This window comes from Opisthocomus hoazin, chromosome 3 (assembly GCF_030867145.1).
Source record: "Opisthocomus hoazin isolate bOpiHoa1 chromosome 3, bOpiHoa1.hap1, whole genome shotgun sequence".
Classification (NCBI taxonomy): domain Eukaryota; kingdom Metazoa; phylum Chordata; class Aves; order Opisthocomiformes; family Opisthocomidae; genus Opisthocomus; species Opisthocomus hoazin.
Window position 1 is genome coordinate 41,167,852 of NC_134416.1, and position 24,893 is coordinate 41,192,744.

General features: G+C 45.0%; 1 protein-coding gene and 10 non-coding genes across 11 annotated transcripts in view; 10 read left to right on the plus strand and 1 right to left on the minus strand.

The window, feature by feature from the left end:
• The window catches only part of DNAJC5B (DnaJ heat shock protein family (Hsp40) member C5 beta), a 53,978-nt gene extending 40,925 nt beyond the window's left edge, over positions 1-13,053 (minus strand). Inside the window, exons 1-2 of the mRNA XM_075415265.1 lie at positions 12,963-13,053; positions 9,990-10,120 (exon numbers count right to left, since the gene is read on the minus strand). Of these exons, the coding sequence (XP_075271380.1) occupies positions 9,990-10,096 (107 nt within the window). The 5' untranslated portion in view covers positions 10,097-10,120; positions 12,963-13,053. The remainder of the gene's footprint in view (positions 1-9,989; positions 10,121-12,962) is intronic.
• On the plus strand, positions 330-418 carry TRNAY-GUA (transfer RNA tyrosine (anticodon GUA)). The gene is given in 2 exon segments: positions 330-366; positions 383-418. It is a non-coding gene; the product is annotated as a tRNA-Tyr (tRNA).
• On the plus strand, positions 746-818 carry TRNAA-AGC (transfer RNA alanine (anticodon AGC)). Its single transcript has one exon. It is a non-coding gene; the product is annotated as a tRNA-Ala (tRNA).
• On the plus strand, positions 1,581-1,669 carry TRNAY-GUA (transfer RNA tyrosine (anticodon GUA)). The gene is given in 2 exon segments: positions 1,581-1,617; positions 1,634-1,669. It is a non-coding gene; the product is annotated as a tRNA-Tyr (tRNA).
• On the plus strand, positions 1,997-2,069 carry TRNAA-AGC (transfer RNA alanine (anticodon AGC)). The gene has a single exon. It is a non-coding gene; the product is annotated as a tRNA-Ala (tRNA).
• Positions 2,832-2,920, plus strand: TRNAY-GUA (transfer RNA tyrosine (anticodon GUA)). The gene is given in 2 exon segments: positions 2,832-2,868; positions 2,885-2,920. It is a non-coding gene; the product is annotated as a tRNA-Tyr (tRNA).
• TRNAA-AGC (transfer RNA alanine (anticodon AGC)) lies at positions 3,248-3,320 on the plus strand. The gene has a single exon. It is a non-coding gene; the product is annotated as a tRNA-Ala (tRNA).
• Positions 4,083-4,171, plus strand: TRNAY-GUA (transfer RNA tyrosine (anticodon GUA)). The gene is given in 2 exon segments: positions 4,083-4,119; positions 4,136-4,171. It is a non-coding gene; the product is annotated as a tRNA-Tyr (tRNA).
• TRNAA-AGC (transfer RNA alanine (anticodon AGC)) lies at positions 4,499-4,571 on the plus strand. Its single transcript has one exon. It is a non-coding gene; the product is annotated as a tRNA-Ala (tRNA).
• On the plus strand, positions 5,334-5,422 carry TRNAY-GUA (transfer RNA tyrosine (anticodon GUA)). The gene is given in 2 exon segments: positions 5,334-5,370; positions 5,387-5,422. It is a non-coding gene; the product is annotated as a tRNA-Tyr (tRNA).
• TRNAA-AGC (transfer RNA alanine (anticodon AGC)) lies at positions 5,754-5,826 on the plus strand. The gene has a single exon. It is a non-coding gene; the product is annotated as a tRNA-Ala (tRNA).
• Positions 13,054-24,893: the final 11,840 nt, after the last annotated feature.

The following is a 24,893-nucleotide window of genomic DNA, read 5'->3' on the forward strand; positions in this document are numbered from 1 at the left end:
TACCGTTTGTGTGGTGGTTGCCCAGAGCGCAGAAGCCATCACAGTGAAACTGAATCAAGGGACATTGCATCAGGATATGGGTAAGCTGTTTTTGGCCCTGAGGACAGTCCATCTGTAGAAGATGACATCCGAGGAGCTTGTGGAGCCTTTCTGTTGGTTGTTTTTCAAGATTTTCTGGGGTAAAGGGTTGAGCACGGTGTTGTGAGGTTGGAGGTGAGGTTGTTTGAAGGAGGGTGCTGGAACAGAGGCATCAGGCTGCACTGCGCTGTGGCTGGGAAAGCGTTGGATAAGTGTGTGATGGGCAAGCAAGTGTTGAAGGCCCCATGATTCCTTCGATAGCTCAGCTGGTAGAGCGGAGGACTGTAGGCTCCCTTGCACGGCCATCCTTAGGTCGCTGGTTCAACTCCGGCTCGAAGGAGTGCCCTTTTGGCGCTTGGCCAGACCCTGCGGCACCTCTGCCTTTTGACGCGGCACAGGCTGCTCCCCTTCAAGGGCTGCCCAGCCTTGAGCTCTTGCCAGAGGCGGGGAAGATGACCAGCCGAGGTTGTCCGGGATGAAGCCTGGGCAGGGGACAGTGGTCCTGAGCAGTGGTGCCGTCAGGGGTCACCTCCATCAGGAAAGCAAGTGGGTGGGCGGCGGGTGAGAGCACGAGGCCGCTGGGAGGCCCAGACTCTGGGTGTAGGGCAGTCTTGGTCAGGGCTGGGTGCCTGGCGGGGGAGAGGACCTCAGGCAGGGGCCGTGGGCTGGGGAATTAGCTCAAGTGGTAGAGCGCTCGCTTAGCATGTGAGAGGCAGCGGGATCGATGCCCGCATTCTCCAATGCTTTTCATTGCCCTTGCTGGGGAAACGCAGCCCTTTGCCGGGGGCCCCTGTCCTCTGGGGGCGGTGGGGAGATCACGATGTGCCCAGGCTTTCAAGAGGAGGACAACATCCAGGGCTGCACCAAGGGCACTAGGAGCAGTTTAAGAGGGGAATTGATTTTCTCGCCCTTTGCTTGACAGTCGTCAAATGTCGTCTCCAGTACCGTGTTCATCTTTGAGCTGCATCGTAGAGGAAAGACATGAATGAAATGAAGCAACCTCAGTGGAGGGCCACCAAGAAGCTCAGGCAATGGAGGGATTTGTCTGTGATGATTGTCTGAAGACACCAGGCACGTTCATCCTGGAGAAAGGGAGGATCAGAGGGCTTACGCATGACGTGATTACGCATTCCTTCCATGTTGGAGGAGTAGTCTGCGCAGTAGGGGAAAGGCTACCTTTTGTGTGGTGGTTGCCCAGAGCGCAGAAGCCATCACAGTGAAACTGAATCAAGGGACATTGCATCAGGATATGGGTAAGCTGTTTTTGGCCCTGAGGACAGTCCATCTGTAGAAGATGACATCCGAGGAGCTTGTGGAGCCTTTCTGTTGGTTGTTTTTCAAGATTTTCTGGGGTAAAGGGTTGAGCACGGTGTTGTGAGGTTGGAGGTGAGGTTGTTTGAAGGAGGGTGCTGGAACAGAGGCATCAGGCTGCACTGCACTGTGGCTGGGAAAGCGTTGGATAAGTGAGTGATGGGCAAGCAAGTGTTGAAGGCCCCATGATTCCTTCGATAGCTCAGCTGGTAGAGCGGAGGACTGTAGGCTCCCTTGCACGGCCATCCTTAGGTCGCTGGTTCAACTCCGGCTCGAAGGAGTGCCCTTTTGGCGCTTGGCCAGACCCTGCGGCACCTCTGCCTTTTGACGCGGCACAGGCTGCTCCCCTTCAAGGGCTGCCCAGCCTTGAGTTCTTGCCAGAGGCGGGGAAGATGACCAGCCGAGGTTGTCCGGGATGAAGCCTGGGCAGGGGACAGTGGTCCTGAGCAGTGGTGCCGTCAGGGGTCACCTCCATCAGGAAAGCGAGTGGGTGGGCGGCGGGTGAGAGCACGAGGCCGCTGGGAGGCCCAGGCTCTGGGTGTAGGGCAGTCTGGGTCAGGGCTGGGTGCCTGGCGGGGGACAGGACCTCAGGCAGGGGCCGTGGGCTGGGGAATTAGCTCAAGTGGTAGAGCGCTCGCTTAGCATGTGAGAGGCAGCGGGATCGATGCCCGCATTCTCCAATGCTTTTCATTGCCCTTGCTGGGGAAACGCAGCCCTTTGCCGGGGGCCCCTGTCCTCTGGGGGCGGTGGGGAGATCACGGTGTGCCCAGGCTTTCAAGAGGAGGACAACATCCAGGGCTGCACCAAGGGCACTAGGAGCAGTTTAAGAGGGGAATTGATTTTCTCGCCCTTTGCTTGACAGTCGTCAAATGTCGTCTCCAGTACCGTGTTCATCTTTGAGCTGCATCGTAGAGGAAAGACATGAATGAAATGAAGCAACCTCAGTGGAGGGCCACCAAGAAGCTCAGGCAATGGAGGGATTTGTCTGTGATGATTGTCTGAAGACACCAGGCACGTTCATCCTGGAGAAAGGGAGGATCAGAGGGCTTACGCATGACGTGATTACGCATTCCTTCCATGTTGGAGGAGTAGTCTGCGCAGTAGGGGAAAGGCTACCGTTTGTGTGGTGGTTGCCCAGAGCGCAGAAGCCATCACAGTGAAACTGAATCAAGGGACATTGCATCAGGATATGGGTAAGCTGTTTTTGGCCCTGAGGACAGTCCATCTGTAGAAGATGACATCCGAGGAGCTTGTGGAGCCTTTCTGTTGGTTGTTTTTCAAGATTTTCTGGGGTAAAGGGTTGAGCACGGTGTTGTGAGGTTGGAGGTGAGGTTGTTTGAAGGAGGGTGCTGGAACAGAGGCATCAGGCTGCACTGCGCTGTGGCTGGGAAAGCGTTGGATAAGTGAGTGATGGGCAAGCAAGTGTTGAAGGCCCCATGATTCCTTCGATAGCTCAGCTGGTAGAGCGGAGGACTGTAGGCTCCCTTGCACGGCCATCCTTAGGTCGCTGGTTCAACTCCGGCTCGAAGGAGTGCCCTTTTGGCGCTTGGCCAGACCCTGCGGCACCTCTGCCTTTTGACGCGGCACAGGCTGCTCCCCTTCAAGGGCTGCCCAGCCTTGAGCTCTTGCCAGAGGCGGGGAAGATGACCAGCCGAGGTTGTCCGGGATGAAGCCTGGGCAGGGGACAGTGGTCCTGAGCAGTGGTGCCGTCAGGGGTCACCTCCATCAGGAAAGCAAGTGGGTGGGCGGCGGGTGAGAGCACGAGGCCGCTGGGAGGCCCAGACTCTGGGTGTAGGGCAGTCTGGGTCAGGGCTGGGTGCCTGGCGGGGGAGAGGACCTCAGGCAGGGGCCGTGGGCTGGGGAATTAGCTCAAGTGGTAGAGCGCTCGCTTAGCATGTGAGAGGCAGCGGGATCGATGCCCGCATTCTCCAATGCTTTTCATTGCCCTTGCTGGGGAAACGCAGCCCTTTGCCGGGGGCCCCTGTCCTCTGGGGGCGGTGGGGAGATCACGATGTGCCCAGGCTTTCAAGAGGAGGACAACATCCAGGGCTGCACCAAGGGCACTAGGAGCAGTTTAAGAGGGGAATTGATTTTCTCGCCCTTTGCTTGACAGTCGTCAAATGTCGTCTCCAGTACCGTGTTCATCTTTGAGCTGCATCGTAGAGGAAAGACATGAATGAAATGAAGCAACCTCAGTGGAGGGCCACCAAGAAGCTCAGGCAATGGAGGGATTTGTCTGTGATGATTGTCTGAAGACACCAGGCACGTTCATCCTGGAGAAAGGGAGGATCAGAGGGCTTACGCATGATGTGATTACGCATTCCTTCCATGTTGGAGGAGTAGTCTGCGCAGTAGGGGAAAGGCTACCTTTTGTGTGGTGGTTGCCCAGAGCGCAGAAGCCATCACAGTGAAACTGAATCAAGGGACATTGCATCAGGATATGGGTAAGCTGTTTTTGACCCTGAGGACAGTCCATCTGTAGAAGATGACATCCGAGGAGCTTGTGGAGCCTTTCTGTTGGTTGTTTTTCAAGATTTTCTGGGGTAAAGGGTTGAGCACGGTGTTGTGAGGTTGGAGGTGAGGTTGTTTGAAGGAGGGTGCTGGAACAGAGGCATCAGGCTGCACTGCGCTGTGGCTGGGAAAGCGTTGGATAAGTGAGTGATGGGCAAGCAAGTGTTGAAGGCCCCATGATTCCTTCGATAGCTCAGCTGGTAGAGCGGAGGACTGTAGGCTCCCTTGCACGGCCATCCTTAGGTCGCTGGTTCAACTCCGGCTCGAAGGAGTGCCCTTTTGGCGCTTGGCCAGACCCTGCGGCACCTCTGCCTTTTGACGCGGCACAGGCTGCTCCCCTTCAAGGGCTGCCCAGCCTTGAGCTCTTGCCAGAGGCGGGGAAGATGACCAGCCGAGGTTGTCCGGGATGAAGCCTGGGCAGGGGACAGTGGTCCTGAGCAGTGGTGCCGTCAGGGGTCACCTCCATCAGGAAAGCGAGTGGGTGGGCGGCGGGTGAGAGCACGAGGCCGCTGGGAGGCCCAGACTCTGGGTGTAGGGCAGTCTGGGTCAGGGCTGGGTGCCTGGCGGGGGAGAGGACCTCAGGCAGGGGCCGTGGGCTGGGGAATTAGCTCAAGTGGTAGAGCGCTCGCTTAGCATGTGAGAGGCAGCGGGATCGATGCCCGCATTCTCCAATGCTTTTCATTGCCCTTGCTGGGGAAACGCAGCCCTTTGCCGGGGGCCCCTGTCCTCTGGGGGCGGTGGGGAGATCACGGTGTGCCCAGGCTTTCAAGAGGAGGACAACATCCAGGGCTGCACCAAGGGCACTAGGAGCAGTTTAAGAGGGGAATTGATTTTCTCGCCCTTTGCTTGACAGTCGTCAAATGTCGTCTCCAGTACCGTGTTCATCTTTGAGCTGCATCGTAGAGGAAAGACATGAATGAAATGAAGCAACCTCAGTGGAGGGCCACCAAGAAGCTCAGGCAATGGAGGGATTTGTCTGTGATGATTGTCTGAAGACACCAGGCACGTTCATCCTGGAGAAAGGGAGGATCAGAGGGCTTACGCATGACGTGATTACGCATTCCTTCCATGTTGGAGGAGTAGTCTGCGCAGTAGGGGAAAGGCTACCTTTTGTGTGGTGGTTGCCCAGAGCGCAGAAGCCATCACAGTGAAACTGAATCAAGGGACATTGCATCAGGATATGGGTAAGCTGTTTTTGGCCCTGAGGACAGTCCATCTGTAGAAGATGACATCCGAGGAGCTTGTGGAGCCTTTCTGTTGGTTGTTTTTCAAGATTTTCCGGGGTAAAGGCTTGAGCACGGTGTTGTGAGGTTGGAGGTGAGGTTGTTTGAAGGAGGGTGCTGGAACAGAGGCATCAGGCTGCACTGCGCTGTGGCTGGGAAAGCGTTGGATAAGTGTGTGATGGGCAAGCAAGTGTTGAAGGCCCCATGATTCCTTCGATAGCTCAGCTGGTAGAGCGGAGGACTGTAGGCTCCCTTGCACGGCCATCCTTAGGTCGCTGGTTCAACTCCGGCTCGAAGGAGTGCCCTTTTGGCGCTTGGCCAGACCCTGCGGCACCTCTGCCTTTTGGCGCGGCACGGGCTGCTCCCCTTCAAGGGCTGCCCAGCCTTGAGTTCTTGCCGGAGGCGGGGAAGATGACCAGCCGAGGTTGTCCGGGGTGAAGCCTGGGCAGGGGACAGTGGTCCTGAGCAGTGGTGCCGTCAGGGGTCACCTCCATCAGGAAAGCGAGTGGGTGGGCGGCGGGTGAGAGCACGAGGCCGCTGGGAGGCCCAGGCTCTGGGTGTAGGGCAGTCTGGGTCAGGGCTGGGTGCCTGGCGGGGGGGGGAGAGGACCTCAGGCAGGGGCCGTGGGCTGGGGAATTAGCTCAAGTGGTAGAGCGCTCGCTTAGCATGTGAGAGGCAGCGGGATCGATGCCCGCATTCTCCAATGCTTTTCATTGCCCTTGCTGGGGAAACGCGGCCCTTTGCCGGGGGCCCCTGTCCTCTGGGGGCGGTGGGGAGATCACGGTGTGCCCAGGCTTTCAAGAGGAGGATAACATCTAGGGCTGCAGCGAAGGGCAGCATAGGCTCTGGATCGAGGGGAGGCAGTCTCCACTTGTACTTGGAACAGAATTGATGGTGTCTAGAATACTTTGCCCAATTTTCTCCTCTGTTTAGAAGCGCGACACTGACCAAGTATAGCGTCCTCAGAACAAGGCCACCAGGAGTACTGGGATTACGTGCATTTGCCCTCTGAGGAGAGGCCAAATAATGTGGCGTGTCAGAGACCCTGGGGAAGAGAGAACTTTGGGGGAGAGAAGCAGCAGCTTTGGTATGCTTCTCAGCAGGTTATTAATTCCGCACTTAAGCCTTTTACTGTGGTGATTGGCAGAGGAATGAGAAGAGACAGGCCACAACTGAAGTAGAATATGTTCCATTTTCAGTCCCCTCGGGACAGTCAAGCAAGAGAAGAAGGGTGCCAGGGGGCTGTGCAGTCTCCGTGCTTGGAGGCCGGTATAAACTGACTGGCTGAAGCCTTGAGCTATCCTATGTGATCCCCAGGCTTGGGCTGCTTGGACGAGATTTCAGTAGAGGTGTCCTGAGGCCTCATTCAAGGTGATTTCTTTGACTGCTCTGTCATGGAGGCAGAACTGGGAGAGGGCCCAGCTGGTCCATCAATATGTCTGCCGGTGGAGTGGAGGACTCGCTTAGTATGTGAGAGGCAGCCGGATCGATGCCCACATTCTCCAACGCTTTTATTGCTGTCTGCTGGGCACAGGGCCCTTTGCCAGGGTCTCACGTCCTCTGGGGGCTGTGGGGATATCACAGTGTGCCCAGAGGACAGCATCCACAGTGGTACCAGGATTAGCACATTTGATTGTCATAGGCGCAGGGGAGGGGTTATCTTCCTTTGCTTAGCAGTCATTATATTTCTTTCAGAGTACTGCACACATATTTCATGTTCCCAGTAGAAGAAAGACAGGAGTAAAAGGAAGTGAGCTTCCAAGTGTGGCTATGACAGCTGAGGCTTGAGTACTTGTCCAGTGTAGGGATGCCTAGGGACCTGTAATTGTTCAGTGTGGAGAATCTAGCGCTTTGGGCAGAGCTTCCTGCAGTCCCTGGCAGCTTTAAGTAAGTTCTAGAAAAGACAGAGCCAGGTCTTTACCGCTGTGCTTGGCAGGAGGATGAGAGACAATGGACCAAGAATGGTATGAGTGGATATATTTTGTTTTCCCAATTAGGACAGTGATGCTGTGGAAGAGAGTGCTCAGGGAGTTTGTACAGTCTTTGATCTTGGAGGTTTGCAAGAGCTAAATGAATAAAATCCTGTGCTATCCAGGAGAGAGAAGAGATCTCTCAACAATTTGCAATCACCAAGTGCACAGCAGGAACTTAGAAAGAGGATGGAGGCCTTGACATAGTGGCAGCAGCAGAGATGTCTTCATCATCATTCAGAGATCTTCTTTCACATCACCTCTTAATGCAAGAAGTTTCTGAGCTTGGATATATGAGAATAAATTTTCTTTTGGAACAGTTTTTACTATGTTTAGTACTAGTAAAACTTGTTTTTAAAAAATGGTTTTCTTGGTGTTTTGAATACAGTTAAGTTTGTATTTAGGCTTAATACTGTACATCTCAAAGTCCTAATGATATTCAATATATTTAAGCATACATCGTGTTTTCAAGTTTTCTAACAGTAATCTGTATGGGTAGGTTAATCTTACAGGGTAAAATTATTTTCTAATTTTTCATATATTGTAATAAATTCTTGAGTATTATTAGAGAATATATTCTCCCAGTAATGTAGCCATGTGAGAAAGGGTCTAGGACTTCTGCATTTCCTCCCTGCAAATGCAGAAAAAATTTCTCAGACTATGAAATATATTATGCTTGCAGGAAGTGCTTGAAGATTAGATTCAGAAAAATAAAATTTGAGAGGTTTTTATCTTTCTAATAAAACTCTACCTCACCGTTGTGTACTCTCTCACAGCCTTGTCTGTATCTGATTGAGGCTAAATTTGTGATGTACTGTTTTTGTAAATAGTCTATCAGACTGGATCTTCTCAGTCTTCTGAAGAAAATACAAGAAATATGGTATCTCTCTGCATATAACTTTGCTGTCAGAGTGGAAAGCAGAAGTCAAAGTACAATTTAAGTTATTACGCAAAAAAAAGTTTCTAGAGATTATTTTTGTAGGGTATTGAAGATAAACAAATCTCCTTTGAAATTCTGCTGATTAGAAGCCTGCTAGCTTTACTCCTTGATAATTTAGATTGTGCCAAACTCCAAATAAAAGCACGGAGAGGTACCTCTGTCATGTTTATTAAAAAGTATATTTTGCCCTGGGCTGTGGTAGTGTGATTAATACTGACTTAATTAATAATGGCAGGAAACTCAGAATCAGGTATTGCTGGTTTTATACCTTGTACTAAAGAATACCACTTCAGCAGCAGATTTTTGAATTAGCATAAATTAAAAGATAATTAAAGCAAATCTATGAGACTGACTCATCATTTTATCTTGCAAATATTTACAGCTACTCCATTAAAAGTGAATCCCTCTGACATTTCCACTTAAGTCAGAAGCAGCCTTTTTTTTGCTGTAATTACTAATAAAGATGGATAAAGCACCACTGTCAGTTTTACCATAGATCACTGTGTAAATCATCCGTATTCATGTTCAGCACTAAATAAAGTTAATTCCATTCTACATTCTTCCATGACAACTCTCTCCTTTGGGGATTAAAGAAAGCCTCCTTTCCAGAAATTTAAATGCAAAAACAACAGGAAAACATGAGGTTTGATACAGAAGATGGTTTCTGCAGCCAGGCTATACTACAGGGACACAGAAGGTGCAAGTCATGAGTGAATTTGATACTGTAGTAAGTTTATCCCCCAGTGGTATAGTTATGCAAGACAAGAGAACCATGAGATGTCAACAGTTTTCCTTCCATTGTGTGAAGAGTTTGGACATTCACTACTTCTCCCGCCTCCACTGAATATATGACTTTAGGAACAGAAAGCGGGAGAGATGCAATTTGTTCACAAACACAGAGGACAGAGTCCCAGCAAAATTCAAGCTAAACAATGATGCAAATAGATCTATTTCATAACCCCTTTTTCAGTTCAAATAATTCTTACAATTGATAGGAAAACCAAGTTGTGTTAAAGTTTGACTGGTAATAAAGTGCAATGACAACACCCAGAATGATGTTGTAACAAAAGTTTTACTATATTTATTAAACATGCAAGTACAGGTCTGGCATATTTTGATGTCAAGAACTTCTATTTCCCTCATGACATTTACAATTCTTTCTCTTTTAATAGCAGCAGAACAGATTTAGGAGCAAAATGACCCATAAAATCTTCTAGTTTTACTTCTAGGTCTTGTTACATTTTAATAATAAAATACTTTTCACCATTTTGGTAACTTGGGTTTGAGTAAAACTTATTTTAAGGTCTTCTCTTCTTTTTCAGTAGAGAACCTACTGTTTCCCATGGCAGTATGTTTCAATGGTTGGTTATGCTCACTGTTAAAACCACGTACCTCTTTTTCAGCTCAAATTGCTTTTAGATCCCAAGCACTGGTTTCAGTTATGCCTGCCTTCATGAAATGAACAGTCTCACACCTAGCATTTTTCCCCTTCAAAGATTCTATACCCTATAATCAAATAATCTATCGGTTGTCTTCTTTATGACAAGATAATCTCATCAAACTCCTTGTGTGTCTTAGTCTAGTTCTTGAATCGTTATTACAGCACTTTTCTGCATTGGCTTTACTTTTCAACATACTTCAGGAAAAGTTAACACAAGAACCAGGCGCAGTATTCAAAGACTGCACTTCACAAGCATAGTCTGCGGCATTTTATTCTAGGAGTCTGAGCTCTCATTCAACTAGATAAAAACATTCTAGATGAAGCACACAGATTGCTTGTGGGATGAAATCAATAGATTCATATTGTATCATCTCTGATTCTTTTCAGGCTCACAGTGCAAACAAAAATTGTAACAATGAATGTCTACAGTGCAAGTAATTCAAAAGGTTTGACCATCATAATCACGCCAGGCACACCAGCATCTTTAGACACGTTGCAAAGCACATTTTACATACCTGTAGGTCTTCTTAATCTCATCATGTGTTGCTCCTTTCTCTAGGGCCAAGATTTTGTATAACGCTTCGCCTGATGTTGACAAAGCACGTTGCCTTTGTTCAGCCATGTTAGCAGTGCATTACCAAAGCTGCTAATGTAGAACAGAATCAAAATAGCAGGTATGGCAAGTGTGCATGGATAGTATTTCCTACCATTCATTTTAATAGTTTATAATCAGGCAGTAAAAGGTTAAAAATATATGTAAGTGAAACTAGAATAAAATCTCCTCTAAATTATCCTTCATCCCTTAAGATATTTTACAATTATTTGAGAAAATGGAAAAGCAAAACACAAAGAGCAGAAGTTCTTGTGTTAGGTATCACTGTTCATACTAAAGGCTTGATGTTGCTGTCACTGAGATGAATGGCTAAACTTCATAGAATCGTAGAATCATAGAATGGTTTGGGTTGGAAGGAACCTTAAAGATTATCTAGTCCAACCCCCCTGCCATGGGCAGGGACACCTTCCACTAGATCAGGTTGCTCAAAGCCCCATCCAGCCTGGCCTTGAACACTGCCAGGGAGAGGGCAGCCACAACTTCTCTGGGCAACCAGTTCCAGTGCCTCACCACCCTCATAGTAAACAATTTATTTCTTATAGAATCATAGAATTATTTCCTACATTTCCTACATAAATTTCCTAGAGCATTAATCCCTGCACATAGTATTTCCACCTAGTTTTATTTGTGTTTGTTTACATCTATCTTTTCAAAGTCTTAGAAGAATAATTCTACTATTTGTTAAGGCTACTGGCTTCCTGCAGCGGGGTAAGAGGTTTTCACCTCTGAGTACAACCTAATGCAACACAGCAGTGAATTTTTGCTTTTTCAACACAAGAACTCAGATTCAGCCTAACCAATTTTAGGTGCCTAACGTGAGTGATTAAGTTTGAAGCTTAGTCAAAGTAGACTCAGAGATCAACAGGCAGAGATACATACTCAGAGGACAACTGACCAAACACTTTGTCTTTACTACCTCTACAGCCTGCTCAGGAAGACTGCATTCCCAACTCATGTGCCTGAGGACAGGTGGAATGAATCTGGACCTAAGCAATGAGACTAGATACCAAGAATTGACCTCAGTATTATAAAAGCAATCATTTATTGCAAATATATGCATGGGAAATACATCAGTCAAGGTCCTATCTTATTTGAGAAACAAGTCTTTGGGCTGAATTCATGAGTTTGTGATAAACCTAACAAGGTGCCCTTACAATATAGTGCAAATAAAGGCTAAGCACAGGCTGACAGATTTTGTCCACTTCAGATCTATTGCCCATTCCTTCTTTCCTCACAGAGGCAAAGCAGACAAAAAAAGTGATTCTCCACTGAGTGGCTCTACTACCTCGTTGCAGTCCATGGTTCATCCTTCTGGGTTTGAGAAACCAAATGTTTTTAAACCAGACCTAGCTAATGCTAGGCAATGACATGAAGAAACTCATACAAACCATAATTTAAAACACCAGGTACAGATATCTATCATTCATAAGAGGAAGCTGCAGCTCTTTGATGGCAGACTTGCCACAACAAAACTCTCACCACAAACTCTTTATTTCTTTGCATATTGCATCCTTCTCCAAAGGTTGAGGAGTGATCACAGAAAAAGCCTGAAAGTGAGCTGTAACCCCAGCCATAAGAAAAATTTCTAAGAACTTGTTTTGTTAGGTAAGACTACCCACTGTGTTATTTCACCCTTCTCACTGATGAGCTAGAAACACTATCTTGCCATTATTCATATATTATTTACTAGGCCACATTTGGTTCAGAATCAGCCATGTAACACTTTTAAGCATTTCAGCTTTGTTCAATAGCAAAAAGAAAATAAAATACCATGTAAGTACACACAGATCTATAGCAAACAGTAATTCTGGCACGTAGTATCTGGTTTACTGGGAGACCTAAGTTTACTCATATTTACTTTGATGTTTTCTCTTTCTAATAAGCTAACACACAATTTAGGGTCTTGTGATCTGCTGAAAAAAATTCCTTTCTACTTTTAAGTGTAGTACACAAACCATCAACTAAATGCACTGAAATTTTAAAATTAACAATTAAGGATTAAATTATATATGAGCTTATAGATATTGCTCTACCACCTGCAGTAGTTACAATGTTACTTGTTACTAATGGTATGTTCAGAGCATATTTAACATAATCCTAGGATCTATCCTGATCACAATGGAATCATGCTGGGCACATCAAGCTGTTGACACACAAGATAATGGTGGGCAACAATGTGAAGTCACAGATATACAGCATTATTTAAAAATTCCATTACATGATGCTGATTAGCTACATGGCAGCCCTGAAGAATAAAACAAAATTGAAGTTATGATGAATTTTATTCTGAAGAACTAAAAAGTCATGTAATTTGTACTTTCTCATAAAATAATTTTAATAACCTAGTCAGCTATGCAAATTTAAACTCACTAGCCTATTCAGTCTTTTAGTGATTAATCACCTTGAAGGTCTAGCTACTCACAGTTATTTCTTACTTTTTTAAAGCAGTCCTATAAAATACTAAAAGCACAATGAGATGACACTTTTCTGGAAAAAAAGCTATGTTCTCTCTATTAAGGAAGATATAACAGTTACAATTTTAGTACTAGATCCATTCTTGATGGCTTAAGTTACATTAGAATCCTATTTTCAAGCTATGTATTTTTGTTCCATTGAAACAGAGACAAGAAAATATTGTTTACTTCCCTGAATGACAATAAAATATATTGAAAGGCAATACAAATTCTGATAAAAATTTCACCTCTTGTAAGAGGATGGGACCCCAGTTAACTTCAACTTTTTCTGTGCAAACATAATATTATCCAGGATGAGCTACCTTATACAGAGGTTGTAATAAAATGTCTTTCTTCTACCATACCCATAATTCATTTGGAATTGCGCTGAAAAATAAGGCGAGGTGATTCAGATAACATACCTGCTTCAAAAAGTGATGGCACACAGTCTGGCATGTATAAACTCACAACATTTTCTGTTCAATATCTTGATGTCTTTACGCCAACATAATCCAAAAGGAAAGAAGCAAGCGCCAGCAGAAGCCCTGTTCCGCAGAAAGCGGCTGCTGCTTTTCTTCCTTCACAATCAAGGTTAAACAGGTCAGTGGAGTCTGATTACTCTGTTTGTTTGTTTGTCCAGTATCCAACTCTCTATCTCTCAGGAAGACCTATGAAAGAACAAATAAAACATTCATGAGCCTAAAGGCTGATACACCTGAGAATTAATGACACCAAAAAATATGGGATGACCATGTATTTAGTTACTTGTTCTGTGCTTTACTCTTGATGGTGTCTTGAATTTGTCTTTTTTCCCATGCAAATATACTAAATTTGTTTAAAGATACAACAGTCTTTCCCTAAAGTTCACTTCTTTGAGACCAGCCATGGCTTAGCTTTACTACATAAGCTCTTCCAGAAGATCAACTGAATAAGACCCCTTAGGACTCCTCCTGAGTTCTTGTAATTTTTTGTATTAAAACAGAAGATGTAGGGTGTCTTCTCTCACTCTGATGGAGCTTCTCCTCTAACTTATACTATGAAAAAGTCTGGAGAGCCATTCCTTTCCATTTGGAATAGAGAAGACTGTAAATGCCAGAGACTTAAAAAAACAATTGCTCATGGGATGTCATCCTTGGAACCAAATAGTTCACCCTTTGAACCAAAAAGCTCATGTCCCAGATCACCCAGCTCCACACAATATGTTTTTGTGGTAAGCTTACCTTGGCTGGCTGCCAGACCTCTGCCCAGACGCTCTCTTACTCCTCCTCCTCCTCAACAGGACAGGAGGAGAAAATAAGATTAAACCTCATGGATCACAATAGACAGATCGCTTACCAATTACTGTCACAGGCAAAACAGGCTCAACTTTGGGAAAATTGATTTAATTTATTACCATTTGAAATAGATTTGTATGGTGAGAATCAAAGACAAAAAATAAAATAACACATTCCTCTCACCACCCTGTTTCCCATCTCAACTTCACTGCTTCTTTCCCGACTCTTCTGCCCCCACCCCTGAACAGCACAGGGGGGACAGGGAGTGGTGGGTTGTGATGAGTCCATAATGGCTTCTTTCTGCTGCTCCTTCCTCCTCACGCTTTTGCCCTGCCACAGTGTGGCTCCTTTCCACAGACTGCAGTCCTTCAAGAAATGCTCCAAAGTGAGTCCTCCATGGGCCACAGTTCCTCTCAGGAGAACCTGCTCTTGCATGGGCTCCTGTCCATGGATCACAGTTCCTTCAGAAAATATCCACCTACTCTGGCGTGGGGTCCCATATGGGCACAGCAGTGTGGGTATCTGCTCTGGTGTTGTCCTCTCCATGGGCTGCAGGCAAATACCTACTCCACCATGGCCATTTCCACGGGCTGCAAGGGATTCTTTGCTCCAGTGCCTGGAGCATCTCCTCCTTCTCCTTCTTCTCTGACCTTGGTGTTCACAGGGCTATTTCTCACACTTTTTTCCCCTCACTCCTCACCACCATACAGTGTTTTGCTCTTTCTTAAATACGTTTTGTCAGAGGTGCCACCAGCCTGGCTGATGGGCTCAGCTGTGTCCTGCGGTGGGTCTGTCGTGGAGCTGGCTGTATCCAGCATGAGGCAGTCCCTGGCCACCTTCTGCCGGGATCCCCCTGCAGTCCCCCACTACTGAAATCTTGTCACGGACACTCAGCAAAATTTTATGTAGACTAAAGTCCTGCAAGTGGATTCATGGAGCCCCCATAACCCAGTAAAGTCTGCTTTGGCAGAAGTCAGTGACTCTGGGCTTGGATTCTACTGCAAGACTGGAACTATAAATCAATAATTTTTTTGAAAACAAGCATAATTAACTACAATCATATAAAAATACTATTTATGAAAAAGGAAACAACAGTGTGACAGCTAATCAAAAAATATTTTTAAGTGGATGCTTTTTAATGTGAAGCATGTGTTTTTAACATTTCTCTTGTTCTTACATATGTTCTTTAATTTCAAATATTCCCTCAAATTTCAGCTTTGGATGGGGACAAGGTAAGGCACATTTCAACCTAAAATGTGAGTGTTTTTCATAGTTATGAGAAGTCAAATATCTTTCCCAGGACATTAACAACAGAGTAGGTACAGCTAATTCTATTACATTGTGTGAACACAATAAACCAGATTATTCAATCAGCTTGCTTGATCTCAAGCTTTGAAATGACTTTATCATTCTTGCAAAACAAAAAAAAAGTACACTTTTTAACGGTCAGAAGAAATTTAGGGGAAAAAAATACAAAAGGAAGACAACAAAATCGCTTTGAGGTTCCCCAAATCCTTTGTATTTACATACATCTTATTATCAAGGAAAGCACCACTGTTCTGCAACCCTGTCACAGAGCTAGACCTGCAGTTCTGTGGGAATGCAGCTCCCTCTGGTGTGTTGAGCCAACACTGCTCTGGAGCCTGTCAGCTTCCCTTGCAAGCACTTCTGTTTTGTTTGCAGGAAACGAACACCACCTCTGCAAAGCTCTGCAAAAGTTTTCTCCTTTGGGGATTCTCTATCCTAAGCACATTCTAATGAATCTTTAAAAGACTAAAACTCATAATTCTTTCATCAGATCTGCTGTATAATTTAGGAGAATAAAACGTGTAATTTAATACCTGTTCACTCTTCTCATTTATTTTTTTTTTTGGTATTGTAACACCTAGTAGTGCACCACAACACCACTGTGACAGGCAACGCAAAACTAAATGACAGTCTAGTCCTAAAGGACCTTATATCTAAAAAGTCTTACTTACATTTCATATTTCATTTATATATTGCATGCAGTTCAAAACAGACAAATCAGAACATGTCTGGAAATGTAAAGTTGCATATCAGCCTATAAAAAATTTGAAACACGGCCCAGACAGAGCAGGAGGTCTGGGGTTGCTTCAGAAGCCTCCAGTTGCACACAACCAGAGCTCAGGGTTGAAGAACTCTGAGTCACTCTGGTCCTTCCTCCCACCGCTCCCTCCTTTTCCTGGCTCTGAGCAAGCTCAGGAACTAAGAGCCTGGAGCTGAAAGACATACATGCATGAAAGGACTGGCATCATTGCTCAACAGTGGTGTGACATTTTATCTTCCAAGGCAAGGAAAGGCAATTTTTTAAAAGCTGAATTGTTTTCTTAGTTTGTTGAAACTGGCATGTTAATATTGACATCATCAAAGCATGGAGGAGATACAAGGAATCAGATAGAGCACTCTTGACCTTCACAGAGAACCTACAGCTTCTGACTCCTTCTCCCAATAGTGACAGGGAAAGAAAATCTCTGATTTTACTCAGAGGATGTGATCCTTCCCCTCTACTCAGCACTGGTAAGTCCACACCTGGAGTGCCAGGGCCAGATGAGGGCCCTCCAGTACAAGAGAGACATGAACATACTGGAGAGAGTCCAGCACAGGGCCACAACAACGGTGAAGGGACTGGAGCATGTCCCCTATGAGGAAAGGCTGAGAGAGCTGGGACTGTCCAGCCTGGGGGTGAGAAGGCTGTGGGGATCTCATCAACATGTATAAATACCTGATGGGAAGGTGCAAAAAGGACTGAGCCAGGTACTTTCCAGTGTTGCCCAGTGCCAGGACTAGAGGCAATGGGCACAAGCTGAAACACGGGAGGTTCACTCTGAACAGCAGGAGACACTTTTTCACTGTGAGGGTGACTGAGCACTAGCACAGGTTACCCAGGGATGTTGTGGAGTCTTCATCCTTGGAGATATTCAAAAGCTGCCTGGACATGGTCCTGGACAACTGGCTGTAGGTGGCCCTGCTTCCTTTCCCCAAAACGTCCTAGTGTGGTTACTATTATCACTAATTTATATGCTTTGTTCTGCCAAAAAAGGTGGTAAGAACATTAGCCAGGATGTTGGAATTTATGTTGATGACAGACCAGCAGTGACAAGAGAAAGCAAGCAGGTGAGGAGACTGAAACTAGAGCTCTTGTTAGTCGATGACTTCTCACAGGTGAACGAATGGCAATCTGAAAAACAAGACCTAACACAAGTAAAGCATGAGGATATGAGTAAAAGTATGGTAGGCTGATGAGATGAGAGAACATATACACTGAGAAAGGGTGTATACAGGTGTAGTGTGTATACTTTTTCACTCTTTGGGCAGGATCTATCTTTTGTTTTATTTTTTAATATTGTGCTATGGTAATGTCAACCTGAATAACGCCCACCTGAGCAAGCTAATCAAAGGGCAAAAGACTGAGCAAGTGGAAAAGGACGCTTCTGCCAAGATGTTCTGGGCCTCTGGCTCAGGCGCAGGGACTGATTTTTGTTAGGAACGGAAGAGTGCTTCTGAGGCAGCTATGTCCCAAAATGTTCTTGTCATTTCTTTACAGCCAGTTCTGCTTCACAGGCTTCTGGGCATCTAGTGCTCTGTCTAAACTTTGCTGCATGCTACCTGTTAGATATTCAAACAGCTTCCTAAAGAAGAGAGGTCCTTCCTTCAGAGCGAGCTGTTTAAGAGCTCAGACATCTACAGCAAGAAATTACATGCCTCTTGCCACGTTTCTCTGTTACAGAATAGTTACTGTCATTATGGCTTCAAAAGTAATAACAGAATTGATTTAAATAATGATTGCGTTGCATCCGTTTTTAAATACTTATAACCATGTATTCCATCTGGCAACCCATCTGCAACTCCATCTATACAAGAAATAAGTATTCATAAGAGAACATTCATATATTTGAATTCTCTGAACATATTGTGACCTTCTGTTACTATTCACATAGAATATCTCAATTTAAATATATGTTGGGTTTTTAATATCTTTCAACAACTGCAGTATTGGAAAAAAGTAGCAAACTCATGAAGTATGAACCTTAAATGAACAGTCAGTTGCCTATCCAAATTGCTCATGCCTTTACATGGTCAGTCAGACACAGAGAACCAATCCAGAACTGCAACTTCCTAGCTCATTCCAGTAAGTCCAGTTCAAAGGCTTGGTGGACTACCTAAGTGACATGATATAAACAATTTTTCCTTAGAAATTAAATTATAGGCTTAAAAATGAAGATTTAAGTAATAGTAATATACTTAACTTTTTCAGCAAGGTACCCAGTGGAACACTGGGAATTTTATTTTCATCCGTGGTGTAGGAGCAAGTTCCGTCTGTCCTCCCTAATTTGAAGTGGGTCATGGAGGTAGCCATAACTAAGACATAAATCATAATAATCTCTCTGACTTTAATTTAAGTTTCTTTCTGAAAAGCAAAGGATAGGAAGTCCCTAGACTATATAGCTTTGACAACTCAGAGGTCAGTTATCTAGGACTTATAGTAAAAGTGAAGTAAGTGAGTGCCCTAATTCCTTACTTAGGCAGTGCATTAGTAATTTATTTTGCATGCAGCTTAGGCAGTATTCTATAACTTCTCATCATAAGTTAACAAACTCACAGCTCTGGTGGCAGAGTTATTATTTTTGCACATCCTGATCAGCTACAGCAAAGAGTCAGGAAGATTAGCTTGAACTTGGGAATCAACAGCTGCTTTCAATCCTCCCCTCCAGGTACAACCTGTCTCCAGCACCCAACACTTCACTGGTTCCTCCTCCACACAGTTTCCTTAAACAACCACGCTTTGACATCTCCTGCAGTCATTGTCTAAGCAAGCTCCTTCCTGAAAACCCCAACACAGTCCTCAGTTCCATCCAGCACAAAATCACACAGAATCACAGAATGTTCAGGGCTGGAAGGGACCTCTGTGGGTCATCTAGTCCAACCCCCCTGCCAAAGCAGGATCACCTACAGCAGGCTGCGCAGGACCTCCTCCAGGCGGGTCTTGAATATCTCCAGAGAAGGAGACTCCACAACCTCCCTGGGCAGCCTGTTCCAGGGCTCCGTCACCCTCAGAGGGAAGAAGTTCTTCCTCATGTTCAGATGGAACTTCCTGTGCTTCAGTTTGTGCCCGTTGCCCCTTGTCCTGTCGCTGGGCACCACTGAAAAGAGTCTGGCCCCATCCTCCTGACACCTACCCTTGAGATATTTATAAGGTCCCCTTGCAGCCTTCTCTTCTTCAGGCTGAACAAGCCCAGCTCCCTCAGCCTTTCCTCATAGGAGAGATACTCCAATCTCCAGGCACCTACCCCCTCAACTATTCTCTCCCAAATGCCTACAAGCTGGCTCCTTACCTACACAGTTCCCAGGAGAGAGGGGATGCAGCAGGGGAGATGGCAGCCAAATAGCCATTTCTTTTTAAAGCTTCATTAATCCTCACATAGGATTTACTACCGTCTTAGAAATGCTCACTTCATTGATGGCTGAGAAAGGTAAACGCTTTCTAAACTGCTGATGAGTGCTGATGTTAACTTATCCAGAGCCAGAAAGGAGTGTCTGTTCAACGGTTGAGTTAAAAGTCAAAGAATTAAAGCAACACGTGATTCCAGGAGTAGAGGAACTACGGATTAATGGATGAGAAGACAGAATTCTCAGATACATTTTTTTCTGAATGTCACTTACTGGAAGTAAGTAAAAATTCCTAAAAATGTACTTAATTAGCATAAATGTTTCACCAATAAAGTCAGGAGGTGAAAACATAAACACGAATGCTATTCTCCACATATGAGGTGTAGGAAAAGCCACTGGAAATATTTCCCAATAATTCAGCAGACTAGCATTTCAGTAAATTAGTAGCTTCATTGTTAACCGTTTATGACAAATGTTCTTGGGGTTTTTTTCCCCAACAAGACCTTTCAGCTGGAAAATACTCTGAGCTGAAACTCAAAGTCTGAGCCCGTGGGCTTGCAGTTGGCTCAAGTCAATCTGAGGGTTGCCAGCAAAGGAGTGGTCCACACTTTCGCTGTTTTTTTTTTTTCTTTTCTCAGTTTTCATTTAAATCAACTTGCTAATCTGACTCACTTCATGACTGGCGTCGTTACTAGAGTTGATGCAATGGAAGTGGTGACATCACACCTTTTCAGCAGCAGTAAAGTCTTACACTGTCTTCAGCTCACCACAAAAGTGCACCTTAAAAACTACACAGGGGCCAGAACACTGTACAAGTGTGAAGCACAAGTAAGTTCTGTGGAAAACAGCACGAATTAGGAGAATTAAGACTCTTCCAGACTAGTCCGTGGCTATAGGATAGGCCGATGTTTGACAGCGTGTTAAAACATTTTGGAGGCTTGGGTGCATGACACAGCGTGCTGTTCGCATTGAAACGCTCCCTGCCAATCCAATTTGTTCAAACAAAACTTTGACAGGTCGGCTTTGCCCCGGCGGGATGACTGCTGCAACAGGCATTGGCTGCCCCCACCCCCCCTAACCCGCTGTGGCTCCGGCACCGCCTGTTCCTCCGCAGCCAGGATAAAAGCAGCCAGGCGGCATAAAACCCTCACGAAGCGCTCAGCTAATTTGACAGAAAAATGTAATCATGTGCCCACACCTGATCCAGATCAAATTTGTACTGCTGGGTGATGTGGCATGGCCCAGAGCCAGTGGTAATGATGGTGGAACCACAGCGCTCAGCTCAGGCTTCCCCTGCAGATGAATTACCCGGACAGGAGACGGTAAATAGAGCGCGTGGCCTATCGCTGTGGAAACAGCTTGTGCAGGCTCCCCAGAACATGCCCCGATCCGCATAAAGGAGACACACCATGACCCCGTGCCAAACCACCTTTCTTTCTGCCCTCAGAGGGAGGGTGCTGGGTTCGCCTCTGACTGAGCGCATTAGGCAGGGGAGGGGAAAAAAAAAAAAGGAAATTACACGTCTGAGGTTTTTCTTTCGGGCAAGTCTCTTATAAAAATAAAGGAGTGTACAAATGTCTTTGTTTCCCTGCCAACTTTTATAAGAACTAATTAAGACCAAGGAGAGCTTCATTTTCCTGTTTATTTCACACAGAGAACAGCTAATGAATTTAACCTATTGATGATTTTGCAGCTGCCTGCTTTAATTTGCTTATGATTGGGAAACAAAAAGTTAGTGTAGCAGCAGCGAGCTGCCAAAGCCGCGGAGCGGTCACTGGTGCGTGATCCAGCTGTGCGATCAAACTCCATTAGGCAGCTGCGACAACGGAGCGTGGGCTGTCCTTCGGGGCCAGAAAGCCATGCTACAATTACAGCTGCTGCTTGATAGTTGCTTATTTCCAGGTTGGCTGATCTGTCCATAATAAGGTCAATATAATCGTAAAGGTATGGAGCACTGGCATTTATTGCTTGCGAAAGAACATCATGCACTCTTCGACTTGGTGATTTATCTGTTGATCGCAATAGAAAATTCAGGCCACAAAATTCAGTGGTAATTGCCATCAATAAATGAAGAACTGTGCTTTACCAGAAAATAATCTTTGGGGGTAAATATTCACAGGCCTCAGCATAACACACACTTCTTCTTTCAGGCAAATCGATTACAAGGCATTTATTATATTGAAGAGTCCCGTGGACTTTATGGAAATCCTACAGCATTCAATAAAGAACTTCATGGCTGCTGTAAAACCTACAAAATAATTTTTAATATCCTTTTGATTCAGAAGGTGAGATCCCAGCCCTCTGTAAATCAGTGGCAGAACTCCCAATTGAAACTGACAGAAAATAAACACCCAATCATTTGCAGCTCTTATTTATAAATTTTCCCATTAATTACTCTACCTGACTGGGGAACCTGATAGGTTTTACTCACACTAAATTCTGCACGGGGGGTTTTGCTTGTTGGTTGTTTGGTTTTTTTCCCCAAAAGTTGGGGGGAGGGTGATTCACTTCAAGGGAAGGGAGGTACTTTATTAACTTGCTTTCCTTAAAAAACGGCTCTTCAAATTTTTGCATGTCACTTCAAAATCTTATTTCAAAACAGTTTACAAATGTCAGACAGGGATCCCCAGACTGCGGTAGGCTGGCACAGCAGTACCTAAGCTACTTCGGAGGGCACGAGCAATCCTGGGGACCTACTGCTGCCCTGTGCACCACCCACCCCCAGCCAAGGTCCACCCCGCATCAGCTCACGCCTGACGCTTCGTACAGCTCCAACAAATGGACAGTAGAACATTGGTTAACAGCTAACTCTCCAGATTTGCACTGTTACATCTTCTTTATTCTCTTCCAAAATCGCAAACCTGGACGCATGAATCTTTTCCCGGGAAGGTGGGCAAAAGCCTTCTCTGTACAGCATCGGCCACCAGCAGGCTCCGGCCGCACAGCGAGGGCTTTCAGCGTGTGCACGCGGCCTGCGCCGCAGCGAGGGGAGACGATTCGCTGCAGTAGGCGTGCCGTGCCCGAGCAGGACAGAACCCATACCACGTACCACTCGGCAACCATCAGCGTAGGCTGCTACTGTTCGCCCACATTGCAATCTCCTCCGCGGGTGCTAAGCACCCGATTCTGTCATCTTACATTGTCAGATTTTGATGTCACAACCCAAAGCAGACAATTTGCAATAAGGGATTTCACCAATTCTTCCTTTGCCTATTTGCACATTATTGAAAAGTCACATGCAATTTAAATTAACGTATTGCTACAAATTGCACACAAAACAATGTTTGTTCCCACATTTGATAAGTGGCAATTATAAATAAACTTGCGTGATGAGCATTTGTTCATTTTTTCCCAAGTAGCATTTAGAAAGACCTATTTCATCAGCTGCTTCCGCCAATGGACATTCCTGCATACAGACACACTAAAGTGACCAGAAAACAAAAAAATAAAATCTGAAAATTGAACTACAAAGCAATCATGCTTTGAATTCATACATTGGGAGCACAGCTTCACGCGGTACATTTTTTTCCATATCTTGCAATAAACCAGCCACTTGTAGTACAAATGGTATTGACTTGCAGTGTATTAGGATTAGTGCTGATTTCTAACAAATTGAAGTCAATTCTCCCATTATCTGGGAATTGATTATCTTGGCTACGGACGCAATGACGTGTAGCTTGCCCACAGATCATCCAGTTCAACATCAGCAGCAATACAATCAGTCTTTCACCAAATTAAGCTATTTGCGCCTATGGGTTCTCAGATCTTTGTACTCTGCAGTAAAGTATCAGGATCTTTCTTTAGAAGCTTTACATTCTTTTTTGTCTTTTTAGACAAATCACAGGTACTACAGGATATGTTTTTTCTACTTATTTTGTGTAATCATAAGTTGAGTGTATAAGTAAGATCTCCTGCATACAACTGAGTAGATGCCGTGGTTTTCCCTGGTTTTAGGTCTTCTATAAAACATGCTGTCTTTCAGGTTTTGAACAATTTACAAACAAGTATATTTATTCATATTTTTTACATTTGATATTGAAACTGCTTAGTAAAGAATTATATTAACAAATATTCAGAGTCCAAGGTGAGATTAAACATTACAAAAGTTGCTTATTTCCTTAGGCCTATCTTTGAAAAAAGTATTCTACAAACTTCTAGCCATGTAATTTAATCCAGAAAAATGCTGACATGGTATTGATTTATGTAGATTTAACTGATGTTCTGACACATGACTAAAGGGTGTTCTCCATAATCCCAACTCAGCAAAGCATGTAAGAACGTGCATAAAATTAAGTATATACTTTGTACCACTAATACTTTATGCCAATTAACCTAGATTTTCACCGCAAATTCTGCTATGCCTGGCTTGTATCACCAACATGTTACATCTATATTCCACGTTATATACTCCATATATATGTTATATACTCCACATGTCTGTTCTGTATTTCAATATGTTATACATATATGCCGAAGAACATCTTTATGTGAGATTTTAAAACTAAATTTTCCAAAATGAACTACCTTTTGAATTACACAGTATCTGAGTAAAGCCTTACATAATCCTGATTTACAGCACGTAGGTGAGTTTTTATGATACAGACGACAGGTTCTAACAGTGGGCTGACTCCAAAAGGGGCACTCCGGTCGCCAGTTCTATATCTGCACCTCGTACCAGCTGTGCTGCTTGGATGCTCCCACTTTTCGGCGGGGGCTAAGGTTTATTTTCTGCCAGCTTTACTCCCTCAACTCCCCTGGCTCACTCTAGAGCTGAGCATCAGCACTGGTAGGAGCAGCCAGCCAGGAGGAGTGAGACGGAGGGGCATGGCCCCTCTGCACAGCAGCATCCTAGCTATAGGACACTATCCTAGCGATAGGACGAGGGGCAATGGCCTCAAGGTGCACCAGGGGAGGTTTAGATTAGATATTAGGAAAAATCTATTTACTGAAAGAGTGGTCAGGTATTGGAACAGGCTGCACAGGGAGGTGGTGGAGTCACCATCCCAGGAGGTGTTCAAAAAATGTGTAGATGTGGCACTTCAGGATACGGTTTAGCAGGCGTGGTGGTGTTGGGGTGACGGCTGGACTTCATGATCTTAGAGGTCTTCTCAAACCTTGGTGATTCTGTGATTAAGCTTAGCATCGATGTATTTTAAAACCACATTTCCAGTGCACTCCACACCATCAAGAGGCCCAGACTCTGCATTTTAGTGCACTAACCCCCCCCCAGCTTTTAAACAAGAGACTCATCTTTAATTAAATGCAAAGCTGCTTTTAAGAAATTGATTGAAAAATGTTCTCCTAGTACTCAGACTGGCTTTTATCTGAACATAAAAGTCAGTTTATCAGAGTTAATCCTTTTAGTATGCACTTGTCTTACAAGAACAATTTTCTTTCATTTGGTCAAGACAAAGGAATTCAGGAATTTCTGTAAACTAACCCTCCCATTGCTTTGTTGCATTTTTGTTGACATACTGGCAACATTCCATGCAGTTTTAATTGGATTAAGCACACAGAAATTTAGTGAGTTGTAAATCAGACAGGATTTCAGCTACCTTTTTGCTATTGTTAAAAACAAAAGGTTTAGCAAAGAATAAACCTAAATAAAACCAGAGGTGGTCTCTTGAAAGTAACGAAATCTTCTTGCTGCATTTGCTCAGGCAATTAATG